Source organism: Echeneis naucrates, chromosome 9 (assembly GCF_900963305.1).
Source record: "Echeneis naucrates chromosome 9, fEcheNa1.1, whole genome shotgun sequence".
NCBI classification, from domain to species: domain Eukaryota; kingdom Metazoa; phylum Chordata; class Actinopteri; order Carangiformes; family Echeneidae; genus Echeneis; species Echeneis naucrates.
The window spans coordinates 24,599,579-24,621,922 of record NC_042519.1 but is presented as its reverse complement, the minus strand read 5'-3'; the positions used below and the strand labels follow the sequence as shown (position 1 = coordinate 24,621,922).

Below are 22,344 nucleotides of genomic sequence, written 5' to 3'. Positions count from 1 at the left end.
CTCTCAGGGTTTCTATTCTTGTTTTTTTCCATTTTTGGTCATCCACTCGCCCCTCGCTTGGCATCTCTCTCTGTCATTCTTCTTGCTTGCCCCACCTCCAGCTGTAATAAAAGGCTCATCTCCTCGAACTCCACCTGTCCTCAGCGCTGTCGCAGTATGGCTCCAAAGAAAGTGGAACCAAAAAAGACGGAAGTAAAGAAAGTCGAGGCAAAGAAGGAGGAAACTCCACCACCGCCTAAACCTACAGAGCCAGAGTCCAGACCTCCAGAGGTTGACCTAAAGAGCATTGTGGTGGAGTTCACTCCAGACCAGATTGAAGAGTTCAGAGATGCCTTCACACTGTTTGATGAAACACCGGCAGGCGAGATGAAGATTACTTATGCCCAATGTGGAGATGTGATGCGAGCGCTCGGTCACAACCCCACCAACGACGAAGTGCTGAAGCTGCTGGGGCGGCCGAAGGCGGAGGAGCTGAACGTCAAGCTGCTGGACTTCGACAGCTTCCTGCCTATGTTGCAGCATGTGGCACGATCCAAAGAACAGGGCAACTTCGAGGACTTTGTGGAGGGTCTGAGGGTCTTTGACAAGGAAGGAAATGGCACAGTGATGGGGGCTGAGCTACGCCATGTCCTCGCCACTCTGGGAGAAAAGATGACGGAGGATGAAGTGGACCGGCTGATGGTGGGACAGGAGGACGCCAACGGACACATCAACTACACCGAATTTGTTAAACACATCCTGGCTGGATAGAAAAAACTGTCTTGGTCTACAGGTTCTGGTGGTTTTACTGTCTGTGTGGTGGACTGAGGGTCCTGCAGCCGCTTCCAAGTTCTTTAATAAAACCTCTTCTGCCATTCTCTACATTTTCATTTAAGAATAAATGTCAAAATAAACAGACAATTATTGTCTATACATTTAAGCTGTCTAATATTGTTTGATATTTTAATTCAGACAGGTGATGCAGAACTGCTCCAAAATGTTCAACACTGTCATGTAGAAAGTGATTCTTATAGCTTTGTCAATCTAACACAAAGTAACACAACCTGAGAACAAGTCTGATTTCAGCTCTCTCCCAGCTGACCCTCCATTTGTAATTAAAGAAATAATACTTGAGAAGAAGAAGAAGCAGGTTCAGCAGATATACAATTTATTTTATTGTTTCTATCTGACTGTTTCAGGTTACCAAACAGGTTCAGTCTATTACACATCTAAATCTCTAACTTCTACTCTAAAAATGAAATATGAAAAGCTAACACTCATCTTATTCTCAAAAAGTATCCTCTGCATTTTAAAGTTAATGTTCACATAAAAAATTCAGAAGGCCCATGAGTTAGAACAGCTGTTCTGTGTGGATAATATGCCTACAATGACAATGCTAACATGCTAATGTCTAGCAGTAATCTTTCATTTTTAACTTAGCATTATGGGATGATGGGACTTCTGTGTTTGACCTGGTAATGTAGCTGGAGGCAAAATGTCTGTTCAGAAAAATCATCTTCAGGTTAAAAGACCTGAACCTGAATTAATCCCGCATTGCATTGAAGTTAGACCCAAACAAACATCTGAAGAATGAGGTTTTGACAGATGTCCTTCATTCACAAATGGTGTATGTTACTAGTTGTTTGTTTGTTTTTTGTGAAAGAAGCCAACAGCTAGCCTATCTGTGGCTCTGGTCAGCCTGATCGTCAGCCTGCCTCCTCTTCCTCAGTTGTGATTGGCTGAAAGGCACAGACCAATCTAAGCTCTGGTTGGCCAACAATGATGCTCTCAGTGTGTGTCAATTGGCCACCTGGGTGAAGAGGTGGGAGCGAAGGAATCGTGGGAAACTGTCAGTCTCCATCAGTGCAAAAATTTGATCCTGGGCAAGCTGGAAGGACGTGGGTGTAACACCAAGACGAAGGCTCTGATTGGTTGATTCTCTGACAGATGCGTCAACGTTGATCTGGAAACACAGGGACTTCATGACACATGACCATTCAATGGAACAATCACAGGTCAGACAGACAGGTACCTGTCTCACAGCATTGGTAGAAATGAACTCATCATAGATTTTTGCAGCTCTGGTGGCCATCTTGCTGAGGGGGCGTGTCCTCTTGAATTTCTCCACGGCTAACCAGAAGTCTAGGTTCTCTTCACTGAATTCTGATCTCAGGAAGTGACGGAACACTGCCAGTCCATCTGACCAATGACAAGACAGCAAGGAGACTTTTTCAGATATTTGGAATACATCGTCATCATTAAGGCTCCGCACCCCACTGACTATTGGTCAGACACAAACAAAAACAGGAGGATCTTACACTGATTAGTCAGAAGAGCTTCCAAACTTTCTGCACACCTCAACACTTCCCCAAGAGATGATCTGAAAAACAATATAGTTGCATCTGGAACCAGCAGAAACCAATAAGTACCTGTTGGACCCTCAAGGTACAAACCTAAACCATTAGGATCCTGCAGTAGCCCGACAGGACCAGATGGACTCAGTTGGAACCAGGTGGCTTCAGTAAGCCTGCACAACCGGCTTCTCAAAGTGGATACATTAGAAACAGAACTAATGAGGTGAGACCTGGTTTTAGAGTCAGGTTTAGGTCCAGGGTTCTCTCAACTACAACTGCCAATGAGGGCATGTACCTACCTGTTGTTCCTCAGAGTTCTCTTCAAATGGTTACCATGGAAACGGGTGCTGATACTTTGTTGCCTTAGAAACGACAGTCGACTCCGCACATCAGCAGCTCTGAGGAATAGAATACAACAATTCAGAGAGACAGGAAGTAAAATACAACAACAAATGTTTGTTTACATACAGACTCTTTGTCTTTTTCATCAGCTGAAGGTTGCTGAACTCAGAGTCCTGAAAGAACAGAATAACAGACTGAGGGGTTCTATCAGCCTCCATGAAGTTCCATTATACTGTCTGTACTGATCCTTGGTCTGTTTTAGTCTGTTCTGTTACGGGTCCTTACCTTGGGGCCATTGAGCAGCAGTAGCATGTGCTGCAGAGTTCCTCCCTCTCTGGCCAACTGTTTCCTCAGAGTGTGGAGGGACGGGGGCTGGGTATTCTGGTCTGAGCAGGGATCAGGGTCAAGGGTGGTGGAACGGAGGATTTGGTGGATGCTGCTGTCGGACAAGAAGCGAGGCGATCGAGGTTCCTGCAGCAGAGAACCCTCAGAGAGCGAACGACGCAGAACTGAACAACAGCCCCCCCACAAAAAAAGGCAAGAAATAAATTATTTAATTAACCAGCTAGACAGAAATCAAAACAGTAGAAGCAATGGCATCACTCCTGGGTCTGTCCCTGGGGTCCGAACCACTCATGCTGTTTGTTCAAGTACTTGCTGTCCTTTGAATAAAACTACAACCTCAAAAAACTCTGAGATCTATTTTTCCTGAAACTTTGGAAGAACGTAACAGCTGATTTGAAAGATTGGAAGACCACGTTGAGCACCATGGCCACGTCTTATCTGGCCCTCAGCTTGGCAGTTGGGAGCCACAACACCTGCTCCACCTGCATTGAATATCCCCTCCTCCTTCTCTCATTCTCTCCCTACTCTACCCAACATTTCCCACCCCCCCCCCAAGTCTCTCTCCCCCTCTCAACCCAACCAGTCGAGGCAGACCTGGTTAGGTTTTAGAACCCAAACCCAGTTCTGCCCTAGGTTTCTGCCTCTTAAAAGAAGTTTTTCCTGCTCGTGGGGGGGATCTGCTGGGTCTCTTTAAATAATCTAGACCTGCTCTATATGTAAGGTGCCTTGATGTAACTTTGCTACATCAAGGCATCATCATGATTTGGCGCTATATAAATAAAACTTTATTTATCAACCAATTTTATTATTAGCCATTAGCTGCAGTTAGCAACTTTTAGCTACTGGCTAGAGGCGTTATCAGCCATGTTCATATACAACGCTAATAGCCAATGTTAATTTAATAAGTTTATGTTCAAGTTTGTTATTGACAAACTGTTGTTAATTGTTAATTTTTCTCTTAAAGTTCCAGACTGAAGCAGAGAAAAGCCAACCTGCAATTACAAAGAAACATCATCTATCCATAGACTACCTCTTAACTGTTTCCGTGTCACAGGGGGTTCTGGAGCCAATCCCAGCTCACTCTGGGTGAGGGGCAGGGTCACCCTGGACAGGTCTCCAGTTCATCACAGAGACAGACAGACCTACAGACAATTTAGAGTCATCAGTTAACCCAAACATGATGCTTTTGGAGGCCCCAGGCCAGGAACCCAACCAGGACCTCCTTGCTGTGGGGCAACAGAGTAAAGCACTGTCCTGCCATGCTGCCCACACAGAAACATACCTTAAAATATTATTACCATATTGTTATTTTTGGGTTGTTTGCACTGAGTTCAAATATGATTGTATGTTTTTAGTCAGCCAGCGTCTTTTGGTCCTGTTAGTAAAAATTGTTACAATGTTAAAATTGAAATTGTTATTTTTGCAGTGGTCATGCTAATAAGGGTTAGGTTTTGTTTGTTTGTTTTTTTTTAATCAATTTCTAAAATGGTATGAAGTATCTGGGGCAGCATGGCAGCGCAGTGATTAGCGCTGTCACCCCCACAATAAGAAGGTTGCGGTTCAGTTCCCGGCCTGAGGTCTTTCCGTGCAGAGTTTGCATGTTCTCCCCGTGTCTGTGAGAGTTTCCTCCCACCGGCCAAAGACATCATGTTTAGGTTAACTGGTGATTCTAAATTGTCTGTGGGTCTGAATGCGAGTGTGAATGGTTGTTTGTCTTCGTTTGTCTTTGTGTGTTGGCCTTCTAATGGACTGGTGACTTGTCCAGGGTCCAGCACCCCTGCGACCTGGAAACGGAAAAGTGGTAGAAGCTGGATGGTATCCAGTATCAGATCATTTCCTGAGTTTGATATTGACTTTAAAATTTCTGTATCGGCACAATGCTAGTTCAAACATAGAAGTGATTTCAAACATAAAACTAACTACAAACATAAATCAGTCACCTGCTGGTCTGAAGGTGGGGGAGAATTCCTCAGCATTTCCTCCCTTCTCTTCCTCTTCTTCCTCATCTTTGTCACTCTCCTCATCTTGCTCCTTCATGTTAAAATGATGGTGGTTAAGCAGGAGGCCCCGCCCCCATACACCTCCGAGAATCTCTGATGTTTCTGAGGCGCTCTCTCCCTCCCCCTGTTGCCGTTCCTCCACCTCCACTGCTGCCTCTTCCTCCCTCCTCCTGCTTCCCCCCCTCTCCTCCCCCTCCTTCCCCTCCTCCTCCTCCACCACCACCTCCTCTTCTGCTCTCCTTCTCTCCCTCCTGACCAGATTCCTCATGGTGGAGGTGGAGGGAGGGGCAGGTGGACCAACAACCTGAGGTGGACCAGCGAGAGTCCTGGTTGAAGGTGGGGAAGAAGAGTGGGGGGGCAGAGAAAGAGAGTATACGGGGGAAGGAGGAGAGGAGGTGAGGAGAGAGCAAGGGGAGTAAGGAGAAGGTGATGGAGGTCTGAGGACATCACAGAGGGAGTAGAAGGGGGAGGATGGACGATTGAGGGGGGTGGACTGAGGAAGAGAGAGAAGGTCAAAGTGTGAGGGGAGGGCAGAGACCTGGGGGGGGGTTAACAGGTTAATATGCTGACTTCTATACACATATCAAAACAAATCTATTTTAAAGTAACATCAAGGAACTTCAGAGTGAATGACCCTACCTGGTGGCTGTGAGCCGTCTCCACAGTGACCAGCTGCTGTCGGATGTTGTCATGGAGACACAGACAAACTCTGACCTTTTGCTCGATAGTGAAAGACTTGAGACTGAAGACAAAGCGGGAACACGTCTCAGAGGTCTGCAGGAAGTAGATGAAGAGCGGCTCCGACGACACTGAACACAGCAGCAACATGTCAACAACAACGCAGCATGTCATAAAAAGCAATAAAACAACACAAGTTAACCCTACCCTAGATGAGAAGCTTCAACACACTGACCAAAACAACATTAACACAACACATCACAAACATATAAACGACAGCAACTGCAGGAACAAACACCACAACATTAACAACAACACAAAGGTCATAAACAACACAGCACTGGTACCCTCTCTGAGCTGCAGTGTGTTCAGGAATAATGGACTCTGGAGGACGTTGTAGCGTCCAGCTTCATCCTCTCTGGTCAACAGCAGCAGGTCACTGTAGATTAACACAGTCACCTGAAATGCACACACACACACACACACACACTCAGGACCAGAAAATATGACGTGCTAATGAAACCATGTCTACTTCAGGTACAGCTGATGAGTGTGTATGTTTGACACACATAATAGGAGTCTGACCTCTGACCTGTTTGATCTCAGCAAGATCCATATTATGAAATACAACTTGATTAAGGCAGCACAGCAGCACAGTGGTCAGTGCTGTAGCCCCACAACAAGAAGGTCCTGGTTGGGTTCCCAGCCTGGGGTCTCGTGTTTAGGTTCATTGGTGACTCTAAATTGTTTGTAGGTCTGTGTCTCTGTGACAGCTCCAAAAGCTCTCAGATGGATCTCAGTCTGTATGTCTCATATAGAAACTCCTCTGAGGGACCAAACTGGTTTTGTTGGTCTCTGAAGACTGATGTTCTTCTGAGGATCCTCTGACAGTCCACTCAGAGCTCTGTGGGGTCATCCTCGGACTGTGATGTCACTTTCTCAGAGTCTTGATTGGTCAGAGGGCCGGGCGTTTAGACTCAGTGATCTCAGGTTCCAACATAAACTGCTCTGGAGCTTGTTAGCCATTCAGCATCAGTTAGCGCAGTGATATGTCCTGATAAGAAGAGATCCAGCTTCGTAGGACCGAAAACCCAGAAACCCAGAAACCTAAAACACAGGATTTAACCTGAACTTACCTCGATAACTCCAAAGCCAGTTTCATGGTAGACTCCTGGACTGTGGGGATGCAGTTTGTGAGGATGTGGTCTGTTAGGATCTGGTCTATGGGGGTCTGGATTTGTGAGAGTATTGTTTGTGGGTCCTGGTCTATGAGGTTTGGTGGTGCTCCTGGTGGGGCCGTCAGCAGGAGCAGTATTAACAATATATCTGTAGTACGGATCCAGGACCGTTACCTTTGCAGGCAGTGAGTCGGCCTGGTGCAAAACCATTTCCTCTGACATCAGCAAGGTTCTGTCTGGGCTGCACAGATCCAAAGGCTAAAAACAACACAACAGGAGTGTGTAAACAACAACAATACCCACAAGCATTTTTGGAACAGTTGTGGGTCCTGATAAAAGTTCTGGTTCTGACCTGGACGAAGACTGGGAAGATGAGGGTTTTAGGTGCCATTGTGAGGTAGGGTCCATAGGTGGAGCAGGGGAGGTGTGACTGGACAATGGTGCAGTTCTGGTAGTTGCCATAGTTACCAGGCGCACCTACAGAGTGAGCAGAAGAAGTGGGGGGCAGGGGCAGGCTGGTAAATGGTTGCCGTGGTGACCCTGGTCGAGGGTCATGGAGGAAGTTCTGACCTCTTTCAGGGCGAGTTTTGTACAGATGACCTGGTGATCAATGGCAGGCCAAACAATCAATATACAGATCAATGATCAGACCAATGGCCAACATGCTGGCAGAGCTTACCTATCGCTCTGTTCCTGTCCTGATAGCCAACCTGGAACACACAGAACAAATGAGAACAGAGTGAAAGCTCAGCTCTGGGTTAATCAGAAAGGTTCTCCTTTATGTTCAAATAATAAAAATAATATCTTCTCCTTCAGGTAAACTGCATGATGTTCTGAGCCTCGTGAGACTCACCTGTCCTCCTGGATGGACAGGTGACAGGATGATGTAATTGTGTCCATTTGATGATGTCACATGGGTTCCCTTGAGCGTGGTGGTGTGGGGGCGGTACTCCTCCGCCTCCTCCTGCTCTTCCTGGTCCAACTTCCTGTCCTTCCAAAGAGAACCCAAAACTCCCAGCGTGGACTGGACCACCTGGCTCCGTTTGCGGCCATGCTTACTGGTGGTGGGCAGAGGCAACAACTTCCTGCCTGCTGGCTGGTAGGAAACAGAATGATAGCTTAGCATGAACACATTTAGCCTTGGTGTCCATCTGATGAGCTCACTTGCCCAAACCAGTCAATGACATGAAGCAGAGCCAGATTTCAACGGAACAGGAAACCGTCTGAGAACCAAAGCAAAAGTACAAACTGTAGTCACAGCAAGGTAGTGCAGTTTAAAAATCAAGGTCAGTAACAAGGGGAGAACCGCTATGAAAGTAACAGTTTTCACATCAATGTGATTTTAAAAGATCCGGTTTCAGACCGGATCATGATGGTTATCTGTCAATATCAGGTGCTAAATCATACAATCCTGTGATGACCGCGTTGCAGTTTGACATTGAATGGAGGTTGCGATCAAATAAACTGAGTTACTTACATTTGTCTTTATTTTTTCAAACATCAGATGATTCCCTCGCTAATTAGCAATTACAAATACACTTCCATGATTTTATTGGCTTAAAAATATGTCAAAAGTATAAACTTGAACTGTCTTATCTATCAGTAAATCCAGGTCTGCAGCTGCTGCTGTGAAAAAAAAATATCACTAAATATTCTAATTAGTTCTTTTTATAATGAAATTACGACAGAATTTAGAAAAAACACAAGAAACTTGTGTGACAATAAAACAAAATGGACCAGACTCAGTGATTACCTTCAAACTTTCGCCCTGCTCTATGTTCCCTACAGATAATATCCAACTAGGCCAGTGAGCAGTGATAGCTCTCATGTCTTTTGGGTCATCAGGTGGGAACCTCCTTTCACCGGTATTTCGTCTAGTTAGGCCCACAACATCTCCAGGAGGGTAGACAGTGAACACTGGCATCCCAGAGTCACCTCCTAATGCCAGCCATCACCACTTCTCACACAAAGACACTATCTCAAACAGCACCACTGTCAACTACTCTGACCTCTCTCCAACTGCACCAGTGAAAGCGGGGTGGGGATACAGACCCTGGTTCAGGTAGGGGACATGAAAGTATAGAGAGTGCAGGAGGTGGAGGACAAGCTACACTAGTAGATTCAACAACTAAACTCACCTGAACAGTCCTATACTCAAACAAACCCAACACACCAACACAGGCCAACTCACCTGGACTAACTATGGTGTCAGAGAGGCTCAAACAGGCCACACCCTCCACTTAAATACACGGCCCCTTCCTGGGTTTCTTCCTCTGCTTCTCCCTAGAGTCTGACTATCTTAAGAGCTCCCCTACTAGTACTTCTTCTAGCCCAAATCCACTGACTGGATCTTACTGCCTCATCTGACATTTCTGGGCAACCCCACCAGCTTTTGGAGAAGCTGAAGGACATGAATATCAACACCACTAATCACACACAGCAAGTGAAGGTCAATCAGAGACTGTCAGACATCAATCTGTAATACTATAGTCCCAAAAGGCTGGAAGAAGATTCTGAATGCCAGAGTGAAAAACAAATCGCCTCAAATTATCATTTGTTCCAGCCTCTATTAAACTTTTTAACCAAACAATGTTAAAACAATGTTAAAAACTAGTGCAATAGGTCAACATGCAATGGACACAAAGGCACTTCAGCACTCAGCACTTTTTTTATTTACTTAATTTTTATTGCCCTTGTGAAATGTTGGCACACAATTGTGTTCAATGAATGTGTGTGTTTGTTCGGTGAATGACACTCACTATGGTGTGTGCTTGTGGGCGGGGCAAAGCTTCACATCCTGATCTGAGCTCCGCTGAACTTCTCCACACCACCAAGTCAATCTGAGATGGACAGCTCCTGAATAGACAGAAAGACAGATGAACAGACATACATGGAGAAAGACAGAGTTAAAGTAGAAACAAAGTGAAAAATGAAACTTTCTCTGTAGAAACTCAGGAATGCCTGAGACTGAGAACTGCTCTGATAAAAATTCAAAGTAAACTCAAATAAACCTCATTTCTAATGTTAGTAAATGCAAGTAGAGTGCAAGTGGGCAGGGTTACCTGATGGCATGGGCCAAGTCAACACACTTCCAAGTTTCTACAGGAAGTCCGTTAAACTGCAAGACTGAGTCTCCTTGGCGGAGTCCTGACCGATGAGCCGGGCCACCTGCAAAAAGAGCATACAGACAGCCAATCACACCGAACTGTGACATATGTAGCCAGTTGGAGAAAGTCTAGGCTACATGTCCCCACACTAACATCACATGGACCTGACCTAGCAGACCCAGATCAGATGCCCACACTGACTCAGTGTCTTACCTGGGTCAACAGCCTGGACTCTGACAGGACAGTCGCAGCTGATTGTGAATCCAAATCCATCTTTTCCTCGTTTGATGTTCACCTGGAAAACAGTTAATATCATTCTGAGGTTCCTGATCACATTAAAGGAGCTCTGTGTAACTTTTGCTATTGCTAGCAAACTGTAGCTAATGTTAGCATTTGCAGTTGCCTAGTCAGCAGTCTCAGTCAAATTTACGCTGCTACCTGCCAGCATCTTTCCTTTCCAAATACAGAAGTTAGCCCTCTAACAGCTGTTCTCATGTTATGACAGGAAAATATACAGCTGCTAATGCTAGCTGTAGCAACAGTAAATAGACCAATCAGCTCATTTCATATAGCAAACAGAGCAGATGACAGCCAGCTGCCGACACTCATGTTCCTGTTGATCAAGCTCATCAGCTCATTCAGGTCTTCTTGGGGGGGCTGACCTGGACATCAGCCAGACCCACAGAGAACAAATCAGCTAAACAACACACTTGATCAATAAGTGATGGTTTCACATAGGTGTTGTTGTTGGCCTTTACAGGTTTTACGCTGTGTACTCATACAGGTTTCAGAACTCTGCGTGCCGGTCTTTAGTTTTCTGTTGACACAGTCAGGATTTTTGTGTCAGTTCCAGACTGGAGGTCTGTCTGGGTCCTGGTCTCCAAGCTGTTTCCATGCCGCTATAAACAGTCACAGACATGAGTCCTGAGAGTTTTCTCTCCACAAAGGAAGTTAAATGTTCCTGAGAACAGACTGACAGGATGATATTTAACTCCTGCAGGGACTCAGACAGCCTCTGGTGTTTGAACAGGACTCCGACTATTTATGTTGCACTGCAGGATCTGTCCTGACATTCAAACACAAACCCTGCTCAGTGCCCTGGTCCCGGTCAGTCCTTTTTAGTCCGTCTGATTTGACAGGATAAACGCTAACTGTTCAGATTGGACATTCACTGAAGTCTATCACCTGCTCACACGCAAACCTAACCTGCAAGTCAAGCTAACTGAAGGTGAACTGATCCAAACCAGAACCATGACAAAACCAACTCGGACCTGAACAAAAACAGAGACAGCTTCGTTAACATGTTGTCACCACATTAACAAAGCTATCTCAACACGACAACACAAACTTGGAGCTGAACACAACAGATACACACACACCTGAGGCAAGTTCTGTCCGATACAGACTCGACACAGTCGGTGGATTGTGTGCATGACTCCGGATAAGGTTCAAATCCTGTGGATCCGTCCGGCCATTTGATCCTCCTCCAGGACCAGGAGCAGATACAAAGTTTGACGCTTACCAGTTTACAAGTCCAAATATCTTTCCTAATGCTGGTTCAAGACCAGATCCAGACTCAAAGACCATAACCAGGTCTGATTCCAGGCCAAGACTCAGGATATCACAAGAACAAATCTGGATTAACAGAAAAGGGACAAGGTCTAACCCAGGTCCAGCTGGTCCAGATGAACTAATGAATCTATGAGCTTTCAGACTCATCTGGATGCTGTGTGTGTGTATGTGTGTGTCTGTGGGAACCAACAGACAGAAGAATAGCAGGAAACACACACACACTCAGAAAAACACTGCATGTATCCGTGTGATAAGACACACACTTCCTACACACACACACACTTCCTACACACACACACACACACACACACACACACACACACACACAGTGTTAATCATCAGGACTAGTCTACAGACCTGGACCTGGTCCATAGACCTGGACCTGGTCCGTAGACCTGGACCTGGCTGCCCCATCATGTGTGAGGTCATCATGTTTGTATGCAGAGCTGGACTTCTCAAACCAGAACATTACACATGCTGGATTCACACTAACCCAGAACTACATGCAGTCTTGCCCTCCTGAGGACCACCTGATCCAGACCTAGAGACCAGTTTGAGGGTCCGATCCTGGTCTCCAGGTTCAGGTCCAATTAATGAGGTTTAAGGTTCCATGGACCAAAAAGAACAGTGTGTGTCTGTATGTGAAGCCGCTTTTCTCTATAATTCATTATGTGAATATTTGTTGTCTTGGAAAAAAAAAAAAAAAGAATCACATACCAGGACCTGGACCAAGACCAGGTCCTCAGCCAGGTCCAGCCTTGTGTGTTTGTAAGACTCTGTGCCCTGTGATGTGGATCTGGACTCACTGTGGGTCTCTGTGACCTGCAGTCAGTGTCAGTTGGGCTGGTGGTGGAAGTGGTCCAGGTGTTCCAGGTGGACAGGGGGGCTGTGGACCCTGTATTTGGGTTTGAGTCCAGAGCTGGGTCGGGAGTCGTCCTGAGGTCTGCTGCAAGTAAATAACCACCATCATCATCATCATCACTTGCTGCATTGTCCCAAGACCAGACCACATTCCTCCAAAACATCCTGTCCTCAGGTCAGACTAGTCCAGAACCACAAAGGTAAACCAGGTCTCCAGATCCTAGAGTATCACAGACACCACTGTGAACTACAGATAGGATAGGATAGGATCTCTCTCTCTCTCTCTCTCTCTCTCTCTCTCTCTCTCATTAAGGGGGGTTGAGCAAATGTCAGATCTCGTGCATATGGGGGGGTGGGGCATTGTGAGGGTTACATGGTTACCAGACAGCTTCTCATCAGCATGGTAACTGTGTGGACCCCCGCAGTGAGCGAGAGAGTGAAAAAGAGAAAGACCAGACCGGAGTCATCTTTAATCTTTATCTCAACCGCCTGTTGGCCTCATGTGCACACTTTGTGTACTTTAGATGTGTATTTTGTGTGTGTAAATGTACTGTGAAGACCTGTTCGCATTGACTCTGGCCCCTCCCTCTCTGGCATCCTTTGGCTTCTGATTCGCTGCGATGTCACTTGCAGGTATTTACAGCATCCAAGTTCCTCCCCCAGCAAGTAAAACCAACCAGCAACAAGCTGCAACACATACAGCTTTAGCTTTGCAGTGATAAACATGATTGAGTCACATCGAAGGAAAATTAAACATCTTTCCAGCCAATTGAAGTCCAAGATACTATTTAAACTATTTAAACAATTATTGCAACGCAGATGACAACAAGGACCTGACAAGGACTAAACAGAAACCAGGATTTAAATACACAGTGAACTTAACAAGACACAGGTGAACCACATTATAGTGGGCAATCAACAGGAGGGAAACAGAACAAGAACAGGAAGTAAATAGATAACACAAAGGGGAGACAAGACTTTCAAAATAAAACAGGAAGTGACCAACACAAACATAACTAAATCCCTGACAGAAACTCAAACCCTGACACATTCTAATCCTAACCCTGGACAGGTTGGGAGAACGGCCAGAGTCACCATGGTCATGAAGGTTTTCATTCACCAAACTTCTCTGTTTGTCTGCAGTCTGATAGGATGGAGGACCAGAGGTGCCCCCTTCCTGATCGGGAGGATGTGACTGGATCAGTTCCAGAAGATCAGGAGGATTTCTTCAATTTGATCCAGAGAGTTCAGTCCAGGAGGATGGATGATTTTCAAACATTTTCTGTCATCCTCCACTTTGGATGGAGCCCCCACCTGTCCCCATCGCCCTAATAAAATGCTAATGCTAATGAAATACGCCAAGCTTAAAGTTTAAATTTTAATGAAGTAACATTAAGTCCTGTCACCATTTTTGTGGTCTGTGTCACATTTATCCGTTTTGTGTTGTGATAGCCTCAAAATTACCTGACCCCCGCCCCCACCCCCCCGTGTGAAAGTTCGTTTCTTTTTCCGCTGCAACATTCCAAGGTCAATCATTATTTTTCCACTTTGAAGAGCGAGAGAAACTTTTCATTCAGGCCCAAATGTTGGCTGTTGATGAGGACTTTTTTGGGTGTAGATCTTTGTTGTCAATAACAATAAACATGGAAAGGTAAATTTCCTCCAATTCATCACCAGCACCAACCTTCATGGAGGAGAAAACAGATCCAATTCCAAAGCTCATACTGCCGATCAGCTGACTGCCCCTGCGAAGACAGAGAGACAGGTGAGACAGGCAAGACTGGTAGAAAGACAGCAAAACAGAAAATGAGAAAGAGAGAGACAGACAGGCAGACAGGTGAGACAAACCTCAATCACAGTAAATCACTGACCTCCTGTCAGTCCGCCGTCTCAACACTGATACCAACAACCTGTGATGGAGGAGGTCATCACCAACACACCTGCAACACACACACAGAGCTAGAGACACACAGATAGACTTGTATCATATATGCGTATCTGTGTGTATCCTTGTGTGTTTCTGCGTCTCACAGTGCACAAGTGTAGTTGTATTGTGGGTCCTTGTTATTCAAGACTGTTGGTGTCTTCACTATGACCATGTGATCAAGGTCAGAGGTCACTGATGCCTGCAAACACACACAAACCTGTTTCAACATCCATGAGGGGATTCACCATTGACTTGTTCATTCTTAGCCATTCACCCTCACAAGGAATCATCCCTCACAAACCATCATCACTCTGTTTACCTTGACATATGAATCACATGACCTTTGACATTTTCCCATCAGTCCACGAGCCCCGTGGACTGAAGACAGTGAAGATTCAAGGCAGGAGGAGACATAGGGAAAAGGAATGTCTGATTACTGATCTGCTGATTCCCATTGATTCTATCCTATTATACTGATCATTGTTGGTGGATTGATTATGTGATGTGTTATAGCTCTCCTGTGATTAGTAGCTGCAGAGCTTACTGTGAATGATAAGCCATCCCACTTCTGGAGTGATTGACAGCCACAGCTGACCTATAAGAGCGCAAGAGAGAGAGTTTATTGAGTGATCAATTATAAACGTGTTCATTCCAATTAAATAACTGATAATGCTAATTAAATCTGTTGGCGGATTGTTTGATTGATTGAACCTCTCCCTCGGAACAAAGATGGGTGGATCTTCCTCTTTTTCCTGGTGTCAGTCCTCCTAGCCACAGGACTAGACCTGGTTCTGAGTTCCTTCCCCTTTCCAGTCAGGGACTCTGGATTGAGGACTCTTTTAGACCTCCTCCTCCTGATATCTGCAGGCTGGGCTGAGTAGAAACCTGGATGTGGGTCCATTGTAGACCTGGACCTGGCCTGAAGAAAAATATGGATCAATGTGTGGTCTAGGATGCAGATCACAGTGTCTGTCAGCACCCTAACAAACCTCAGATGAGACCTCTGTGGTTCTGGTCTGGGTTGGGCCGTGGTCCATTTGGGTCTTCATGAGCTCTGAATTATGTTGGTCTGAGGTGTGGATTCTGGTCTTCCTGATCACGGCCTCTTTGACTTCAGGTCTGCTGGACTGGATTTCAGCTCCTGATCTGAACCCAGATCTTGCTCTAGGTTCTGACTGATCTCTCACTTTGATCCTGGTTCTGGTTTCCGTCACATGAATCCTGCAGAGACAAAACTGTGAGTCGTCAGTTTTTGAACAGTGATTAATGATCAATCTGTGTCTTCTCACCGTCGCTCTTCTCTCCTCTTGTTCTGTGTTCTGGTCTGTCGGGTCCCTGGATTCCTATTCTCCTTCCAGCCTCCTCCTGTCTTCCTCAGTTCCTCCTCTGTGCAGTTCCTCTTCCTCCTCCTCTTCCTCCCTAGCTTCTCCTCCATGAGAAAATCTGAGTTAAAACCCAAAGAATGATCTGAGACAGGAGGGAAACGATGTAGCTCATTACACTGATTGAAGCTAACGAGGAGGATTAACAGATTAACGCACACACACACACAAACCAAGGGTTGGATTCTTGTTAGGACGCTGATGCCAACCCAGTTTTTTGTTGTTGAAACATGCTCCAAAAAAAAAAAACAGCCAACAAACACCAACCTGTTCCTGCTGCAAGGAGAAACTGTTTTCTGTCACTGTTGTTGTGACTCTGGCCAGCTCAGGCTCCCAGTTTAATTGGCTCTCTTCCTGTCGTCCCTTCTAACTTTGTTTCTTCAGTGTTTTCCACTGCAGAAAAAATTCAAACCAGCAGCAAATTTTCACATTATCAAGTTCAAACTAATGAACATGCTGTTTCCTGTGTGAACTGCAAAAACAAAAGCTCATGTTAGAGTACAAAACTGTTATTCTTTTCAGGAACGAGTTAACGTTTGAGATATTACAAAAGTGAAGTGCTAACAGTCTTTTGGATAAGGAGCTGCTCATCTCCCTTCTGTACGCTGCCTCACTGTTGGAGTTCCAGTCCCATACAGAAGCTTTTACTGTGGAAAGCACTGTGGTATTTCCTGTGTTGTCAAGATGAGTTTTGTTTTCAGGTCACTTCCTGTTCTCAGTCCCTATGTTTGTCATTAAGAGAGCAGGGGGTGAATGGGGGATGTGTTGTCAGCCTCTACGTGAACAGGCTGTTAACATGTTGACGACCATGTTGTCAGTGTGTAGATAAGAGGTGTCCAACACCAGTCCTGGAGGGCCACTGTCCTGCATGTTTGTGTAGCTGTGCTCAGTGTGTAGATGAACTTGTTGTAATTGTGTAGCTGTGCTCAGAGTGACAGACTGAACTAAATCTGATCAGATTAACACCTGTCCTCTCGCTCTCTCTCTGTCTCAGTGGGACTTGGTGTCTCTCATCCGCTGCAGATGGTTTTTCTCTCTCTCTTTCAGGGAATCTGGATGTATCATTAAGATTTGAAACACAACATTTTCATTTTTGATTCTTGCATCATCATCATCAGAGGTCATCTGGAGCCTGAATATATTCAGGTAATTTCACTGTTAATTATTGATGATAAGTGTCTGTGTCTCAATCTGGGGCAGAAAAACTGGAAAAATTAAATTATTTCAGCTGCTGGATGACGACAGTAATGGAACAAAATAACAATGGAAAAAGAAAAACTTAGATTTTTTCACAGTTAGAGCTAAGTCTAAAAAAGACACCTAAAACACAAGTTAGATGGAATAAAAACTCTCACTGTAGAAGGATGGACAAAAAGTGTTTGTACAAATTATTTAGGTCAATAAGTGAGTCCAAATCCAACAGTCTCTTGACTGTCCAAATGAGACGTCAACATCTTCTGTGTATCAGCTGATGAAATAATTCACCTTGAAGTCATTCATGTTCAGATTGTTTGAACATCGACCTCCACTGGCAAATGTGATATTCAGTGTTAGAGAGGCTGAACCATCACATATGTTCAGTGTTTAATCTCTGTCAGATTAAAGTGACACTGACACAAACAGACATTGAGAACCTCAGAGAGCCGGAGTGCCAGCTGGTCTGATCCATCAGGTCGAGGTGTTTTCTACCATCATTCATGCTCCGTTTCACCCGGAACAACAGGAGTTTCTGTACAGAAAGGAGATGTTGAAGGTTCAAAAGGTCCATGTTTGACTCTTGGGCTCATTGAGGGGGAACTGGAAGTCAGCTAGGACATTTTCTGGACATTCCCAAGGAGTTTTTTGAGAATTTGTTTTCAATCTACAAGGTTTTTTGTGCATCAACTTTAAAGCTGGATCCCCCATCAATATGGTGATACCTCAACAGGAGCATCCTAGATTTCAGTTCAAGGTGACACAGAGGAGCTGTTTTGGACTGCCGTCTTGCTTGAAGATCTTCTGTGAGTTCCTGGCCTGGGGCCTTTCTGTGTCGCAACCCACAAAGATGAAAGAATGAATAGGTTTCTTCAGAGGGTTCTAGGAAACTCTTTAAAAGGTTTCTAAAAATTCTTAAGGGGTTTCTGGGCAGTCCCTAGGTTTCAGGAGTTTTTTTTTTTTGTTTTTTTGTTTTTTTTTTAGAGAGAGAGCTGCTTAGGTTCTTTCTAGACGTTTAGATGGACCTTCAGATAGATCTGGGTCCTTGGTGGGGTTTCTGGAGACCTTCTATGAGTAAGGTTTGGAGTTCTAGTGGTCCTTAAGAACATTCATGGATTCCTTAAACGTTACATGGGTTGTCGATAGGGTTCTTCAATCAGAAGGACCTGCATGTTGCCATGGAAACACAGGAGCAGTGGTGACGGACTCTGTGGTTGTTTTCAGGATGATGCTGAATGACAGGTGGACCATCATGAACAACAGCAGCTCAGAGCTTGACAGCAAACAACCAAGAAAAAACAAGGTAAACCCTGACAGGAAGCACTCAGCTCACACCTGTTAGCTTAGCTACAAGACCACACCCACTCTGATGTCATGAGGACTGCATCGCCCTCAGACAAGAAGGTTGTGTGACTGAAGCCAGTGGTTTGTCTGCACACTCAGAGACAGAGAGACTGTGCGACTCTAATCCTCATCAAAGTGTCAGATCGGCAGCTGCTTCCCCGACAGATTAAAGATGGAGGATACATGTTCTCTGTTCTCTGTTCTTCTCTGTGCTATGTTCTCCTGGGTTCTCCAGTGTTGGTCTTTCACATCCTGTTTGTGTATCTTTGTGTGTTTTCAGAAATGCTGCACCTTCCTGTTTTGGTCTGTCATCTTATCAATCATCATAGCAGCTATCACCACAGCAACAGTCTCCATCCTGTACATTAACCATTATCCTCTGCCTTTCATCAACAGGTAAGCACACCTGTCTGTCTGTCTCTACCTCTGTGTCCCTCTCTCGATCTTTCTGTCTGTCTGTCTCACCTGTCTGTCTTTGCTGACAGGGATGGTATCTCAGTGTCTTCACCTGTGATCTCCACCAATCCCAAAGAGTCTGGTGCCCTGGTGACAGTGTCCCAGTGGACAGCTGGAGAACCAATCAGTATCTTCCTGGATCCAAACTGTCCTGACTACAGTGACAACTTCCTCCAGTGGGAGACTCTGCAGAGCTCTCTGATGCAAGCGCTGACCAATCACAATGAAGAGGACTGGGAGGAGAGGGGGTTGGTCCAGAAGCTGGCCGAGGAGCTGAAGGTATTATTGGGCCACGCCCACAACCTGAGGCTGGAGGCGGAGCAGCTGAAAAGAGGTCAAGGTGTCCTGGACCAACGACTGGATGGCCTGCAGAGCGAACAGAGTCGGATCATCCAGGTGTGTCCATGAATCACCAGGTGTTGTTCCGGACAGCGTCACACAAGCTCCTGTCACTGCAGGTCATTTGTCTGTCTGTGTGGACTGGTTTTGTAGATACAGATGGGTTGTCTGACTGTGTTCAGGTGCTGTCTGACACTCACTCCAGTGTGTTGAAGTTGGCTGCAGGTTTCAGTGAGTCTCTGTTCAGCCTCCAGAGGGAGACAGAGAGACACAGGATGAGAGACACTGACTACAGAGGTAATACCCCAACACAAGAACAGCACAATAACAGCATTAACACCACAACATCTGTCTATGACACTCTCTCTCTCTCTCTGTCTGTCTGTCTGTGCCTCTCATCCCCAGTGGTGAAACCCAGGGACTGTAGTGATGTCATGGCGTCCGGCATCTTACAGGACGGAGTTTATTCTGTGTTTCCAACTCACGACCTGAATGGATTCATGGTTTATTGTGATATGACGACTGATGGAGGAGGTTGGACGGTAAGACACACATATAAAAAAACACACACTCACACACAGGCACACACACTGCAGAGTGTGACGATGGTTACACTTGTAAATAGCGTAGTTAGCTGACAGGTGGGTGTCCAGTTGATCCGGTGTCTTTGTGTGGTCAGGTGATCCAGAGGAGGGAGGATGGTTCAGTGAATTTCTTCAGAGGCTGGGAGGCCTATCGGGATGGATTTGGAACAACAAGAGGAGAACACTGGCTGGGTCTGACACACACACACACACACACGCACACACACACACAAACACTAATACACACCTATTAACTGTCTCTCTCCCTCTCCTCCTACCTGTCTGTCTCTCAGGTCTCCAGAGGATCTTCTCTCTGACCAGGTTTGGTGGTTTTGAGTTGCGTATCGACATGGCAGACTTTGACAATGCTACAGCATTTGCTCATTATGGAGACTTCTCTGTGGGTCGGGACTCAGTGAACCCTGAGGAGGATGGTTACCCGTTGAATGTGGACCAGTACTCTGGGACAGCAGGTAAGCTGGATTTTGTGTTCCTAGTCCCAACAATGCCGCTGTGCCTGACTGCCTCTGACTGTTTCCCAGGCGACTCCCTCCTGAAACATTCTGGGATGCGATTCACAACAAAAGACCGGGACCAGGACCAGTCAGAGAACAACTGTGCAGCATATTACCAGGGGGCGTGGTGGTACCGGAATTGCCACACCTCCAACCTGAACGGGCAATACCTGAGAGGAGGCCATGCCTCCTATGCTGATGGCGTGGAGTGGTCCAGCTGGACTGGCTGGCAGTACTCGCTTAGGTTCATTGAAATGAAAATACGACCCAGCACCAGACCTGGATCCTAAACCACCATCTTTGAAATAAAGTGGACCCCAGATTCTCTGATCTGCAAACACTGGCCTGACGTTTTCACTTAAATGCGACCTTATCTGATTCTTCACCTTTGACGCCACCATTAACACTGTCAGTTCTAACAGTTGGTCTGGACCAATAGCAGTAGTCCTGGTCTTGGTTGTGACCTCTTTGCCTGTAGTCAATTACTGTGTTTACATGGTCTTTAGTATCCCGTTTTTGTGCTTGTGCATGTAAACACTGTATCCTGAATTCAGAAACCAGGTTATGCTCTTTTCCCAGCTTTGCCACTTGAAGTACTCCGATAGAAGCCGGTATACTGGAGCGTGTATACGCCGTTTCCTGGTTTCTGATGGCTGAGCACCGTCTGCAAAGGCGCCAAAGTGACACACCAGATATACAAACAACATGGCAGCAAGGGTATTTAACAAGATGAAGCCCGCTAGAAGCCACAGAGGTCTCATTTTTATTTTATTTTACAATTGCTCTTGAGTGGCAACTGTAAACAAAAGACTTATAAGACGTAGCATCCGCCTGTGCAGATGGGATGCAGTGATCAGAAAACGGGTTACTGGTATTCATCATGTATACAGAGATATGAATACCCAGGTTTCTCTGTGTTCCATGTTAACATATCTCGGTTATGCTCAAAGACAAGATAAGACTCAAAACCGGGATACTAAAGACCATGTAAACACAGTAATTGTTGGGATAATTCCTATAGTTGGTATTGATGCGGTTGCTGGACTTCTACGGGCCTGTTAATACAGATCTGACCATGACCCAGACTCGTTTCTGTACTGAACAGTTTGGCAATATTTGGTGCAGGTTGGTAAAAAGTTGTGGTCGAACCAGACCAGCAGCCATGGAACAAACATTAGGCTGGTACTCAAACTGGGCCAGAACTAGCACTTCCTATCCACTGCGGAGCCACATGAGTGGCCACCAGCTTTAAAGGGGATGCCTTACACTGTCCCCGTAAGGCTTACAGGGACCTCATGGTCACAAGGACTACTTTGGTTCTGGATTTAAAAACCTTAGATCGTCATTTGAATCAGTAGTGTTTTTTTATGAAAATCAAACATGACACATTAACCTTCATGTTTATATGATCCAGTTCCAGTCCTCGGACTGACAGGGTTAACCAGACCTGACCACTGACCTCAGACTTAAACTTTAGTCCAGTTGACATAGTTTTTGATGCAGATGAGAAGGCTTTATTCACATTGAGCATTACTGACAATGACAGTGAGCTTCATTCAGAGACAGAATCAGCACGCAAGTTTTCGCCTGATACTGGAACATTATTTAAAGTCACATCAACAACAAAGTGCTTCGATGTTTACTTTACAGAACAAAATTAAATTATTAATCATGACATCAACTATTAAATGTAGTAAAAATCATCAAAGGAAATCAAATTTTTAATCACGTGTGGTTGTTTTTGTGCTCAGATCAGTTCACATCAGGATTCTGTACCTCTCCTGGTGGATTAATGAAGTCATTCTGGTTCTGATGTTGAACTTCCCGTTGGATCATAAGACTCCCTGTTCTCTTCTGAAATGTCCAGACTGCTGGAGACAACAAATCACTACAAATCCCTCTTTAGGTCAGGTCAGATCAGATCAGATCAGCTCAGACTAGACCAGAGCAGATCAGACCATGTCGGGTCAGATCAGATCAGATCAGATCAAATCAAATCAAATCAAATCAGATTTATTTGTATAACGCCAAATCATAACAAAGTTACATCAAGGCACTTTACATATAGAGCAGGTCTAGACCAAAGTCTTTATAAATTATTTAAAGAGACCCAACAGATCCCCCGATGAGCAAGCACTTGACAACAGTGGCAAGGAAAAACTTCCTTTAAGAGACAGAAACCTCGAG

At 45.3% G+C, this 22,344-nt stretch overlaps 3 protein-coding genes across 6 annotated transcripts; 2 read left to right on the top strand and 1 right to left on the bottom strand.

The window, feature by feature from the left end:
- The first annotated feature begins 156 nt into the window (after window positions 1-156).
- On the top strand, window positions 157-750 carry myl4 (myosin, light chain 4, alkali; atrial, embryonic). 2 transcript variants are annotated; one of them, XM_029510252.1, is made up of 2 exons: window positions 157-171; window positions 214-750. In XM_029510252.1, exons 1-2 carry the CDS (start codon window positions 157-159, stop codon window positions 748-750), a joined length of 552 nt encoding a protein of 183 aa, XP_029366112.1. The 2 variants fall into 2 exon arrangements, with proteins under 2 accessions (XP_029366112.1, XP_029366111.1); XM_029510251.1 differs by having other exon boundaries at window positions 157-750.
- A 376-nt stretch (window positions 751-1,126) lies between these two features.
- LOC115049232 (regulator of G-protein signaling 3-like) lies at window positions 1,127-16,125 on the bottom strand. Of its 3 annotated transcripts, none has more exons than XM_029511279.1 (27): window positions 15,993-16,125; window positions 15,633-15,786; window positions 15,333-15,564; window positions 15,055-15,262; window positions 14,888-14,938; window positions 14,663-14,721; window positions 14,448-14,542; window positions 14,288-14,356; window positions 14,101-14,161; window positions 12,977-13,103; window positions 12,362-12,501; window positions 10,197-10,278; window positions 9,939-10,044; window positions 9,636-9,732; window positions 7,730-7,972; window positions 7,556-7,586; window positions 7,229-7,476; window positions 7,051-7,134; window positions 6,046-6,157; window positions 5,660-5,829; window positions 4,961-5,558; window positions 2,961-3,184; window positions 2,802-2,848; window positions 2,633-2,731; window positions 2,298-2,359; window positions 2,012-2,178; window positions 1,127-1,942 (listed from the first exon to the last, which is right to left on the bottom strand). In XM_029511279.1, the coding sequence occupies exons 2-27, from the start codon at window positions 15,776-15,778 to the stop codon at window positions 1,778-1,780; spliced, it is 3,723 nt and encodes a 1,240-aa protein (XP_029367139.1). In that variant the 5' UTR covers window positions 15,779-15,786; window positions 15,993-16,125; the 3' UTR covers window positions 1,127-1,777. The 3 variants fall into 3 exon arrangements, with proteins under 3 accessions (XP_029367139.1, XP_029367142.1, XP_029367140.1); XM_029511282.1 differs by having other exon boundaries at window positions 12,362-12,498; XM_029511280.1 differs by having other exon boundaries at window positions 15,633-15,810; window positions 15,993-16,124.
- Window positions 16,126-16,789: 664 nt separating this feature from the next.
- fibcd1a (fibrinogen C domain containing 1a) lies at window positions 16,790-20,447 on the top strand. The gene is made up of 9 exons (XM_029511066.1): window positions 16,790-16,871; window positions 18,144-18,222; window positions 18,544-18,659; window positions 18,749-19,115; window positions 19,241-19,355; window positions 19,464-19,600; window positions 19,738-19,834; window positions 19,936-20,115; window positions 20,185-20,447. Exons 2-9 carry the CDS (start codon window positions 18,145-18,147, stop codon window positions 20,445-20,447), a joined length of 1,353 nt encoding a protein of 450 aa, XP_029366926.1. The 5' UTR covers window positions 16,790-16,871; window position 18,144.
- Window positions 20,448-22,344: the final 1,897 nt, after the last annotated feature.

Excerpts from the sequence above, each read along its gene's own strand:
- myl4 (XM_029510251.1), top strand. The coding sequence starts at position 157 with ATGGCTCCAAAGAAAGTGGAACCAAAAAAGACGGAAGTAAAGAAAGTC.
- LOC115049232 (XM_029511279.1), bottom strand. The coding sequence starts at position 15,778 with ATGGAGGAGAAGCTAGGGAGGAAGAGGAGGAGGAAGAGGAACTGCACA. Across the intron at positions 15,565-15,632 it reads AAGAGGAGAGAAGAGCGACG|GATTCATGTGACGGAAACCA; the intron begins GTGAGAAGACAC and ends TTGTCTCTGCAG. Across the intron at positions 7,587-7,729 it reads CTGTCCATCCAGGAGGACAG|GTTGGCTATCAGGACAGGAA; the intron begins GTGAGTCTCACG and ends TGTGTGTTCCAG.
- fibcd1a (XM_029511066.1), top strand. The coding sequence starts at position 18,145 with ATGATGCTGAATGACAGGTGGACCATCATGAACAACAGCAGCTCAGAG. Across the intron at positions 18,223-18,543 it reads AACAACCAAGAAAAAACAAG|AAATGCTGCACCTTCCTGTT; the intron begins GTAAACCCTGAC and ends GTGTGTTTTCAG. Across the intron at positions 18,660-18,748 it reads CCTCTGCCTTTCATCAACAG|GGATGGTATCTCAGTGTCTT; the intron begins GTAAGCACACCT and ends CTTTGCTGACAG.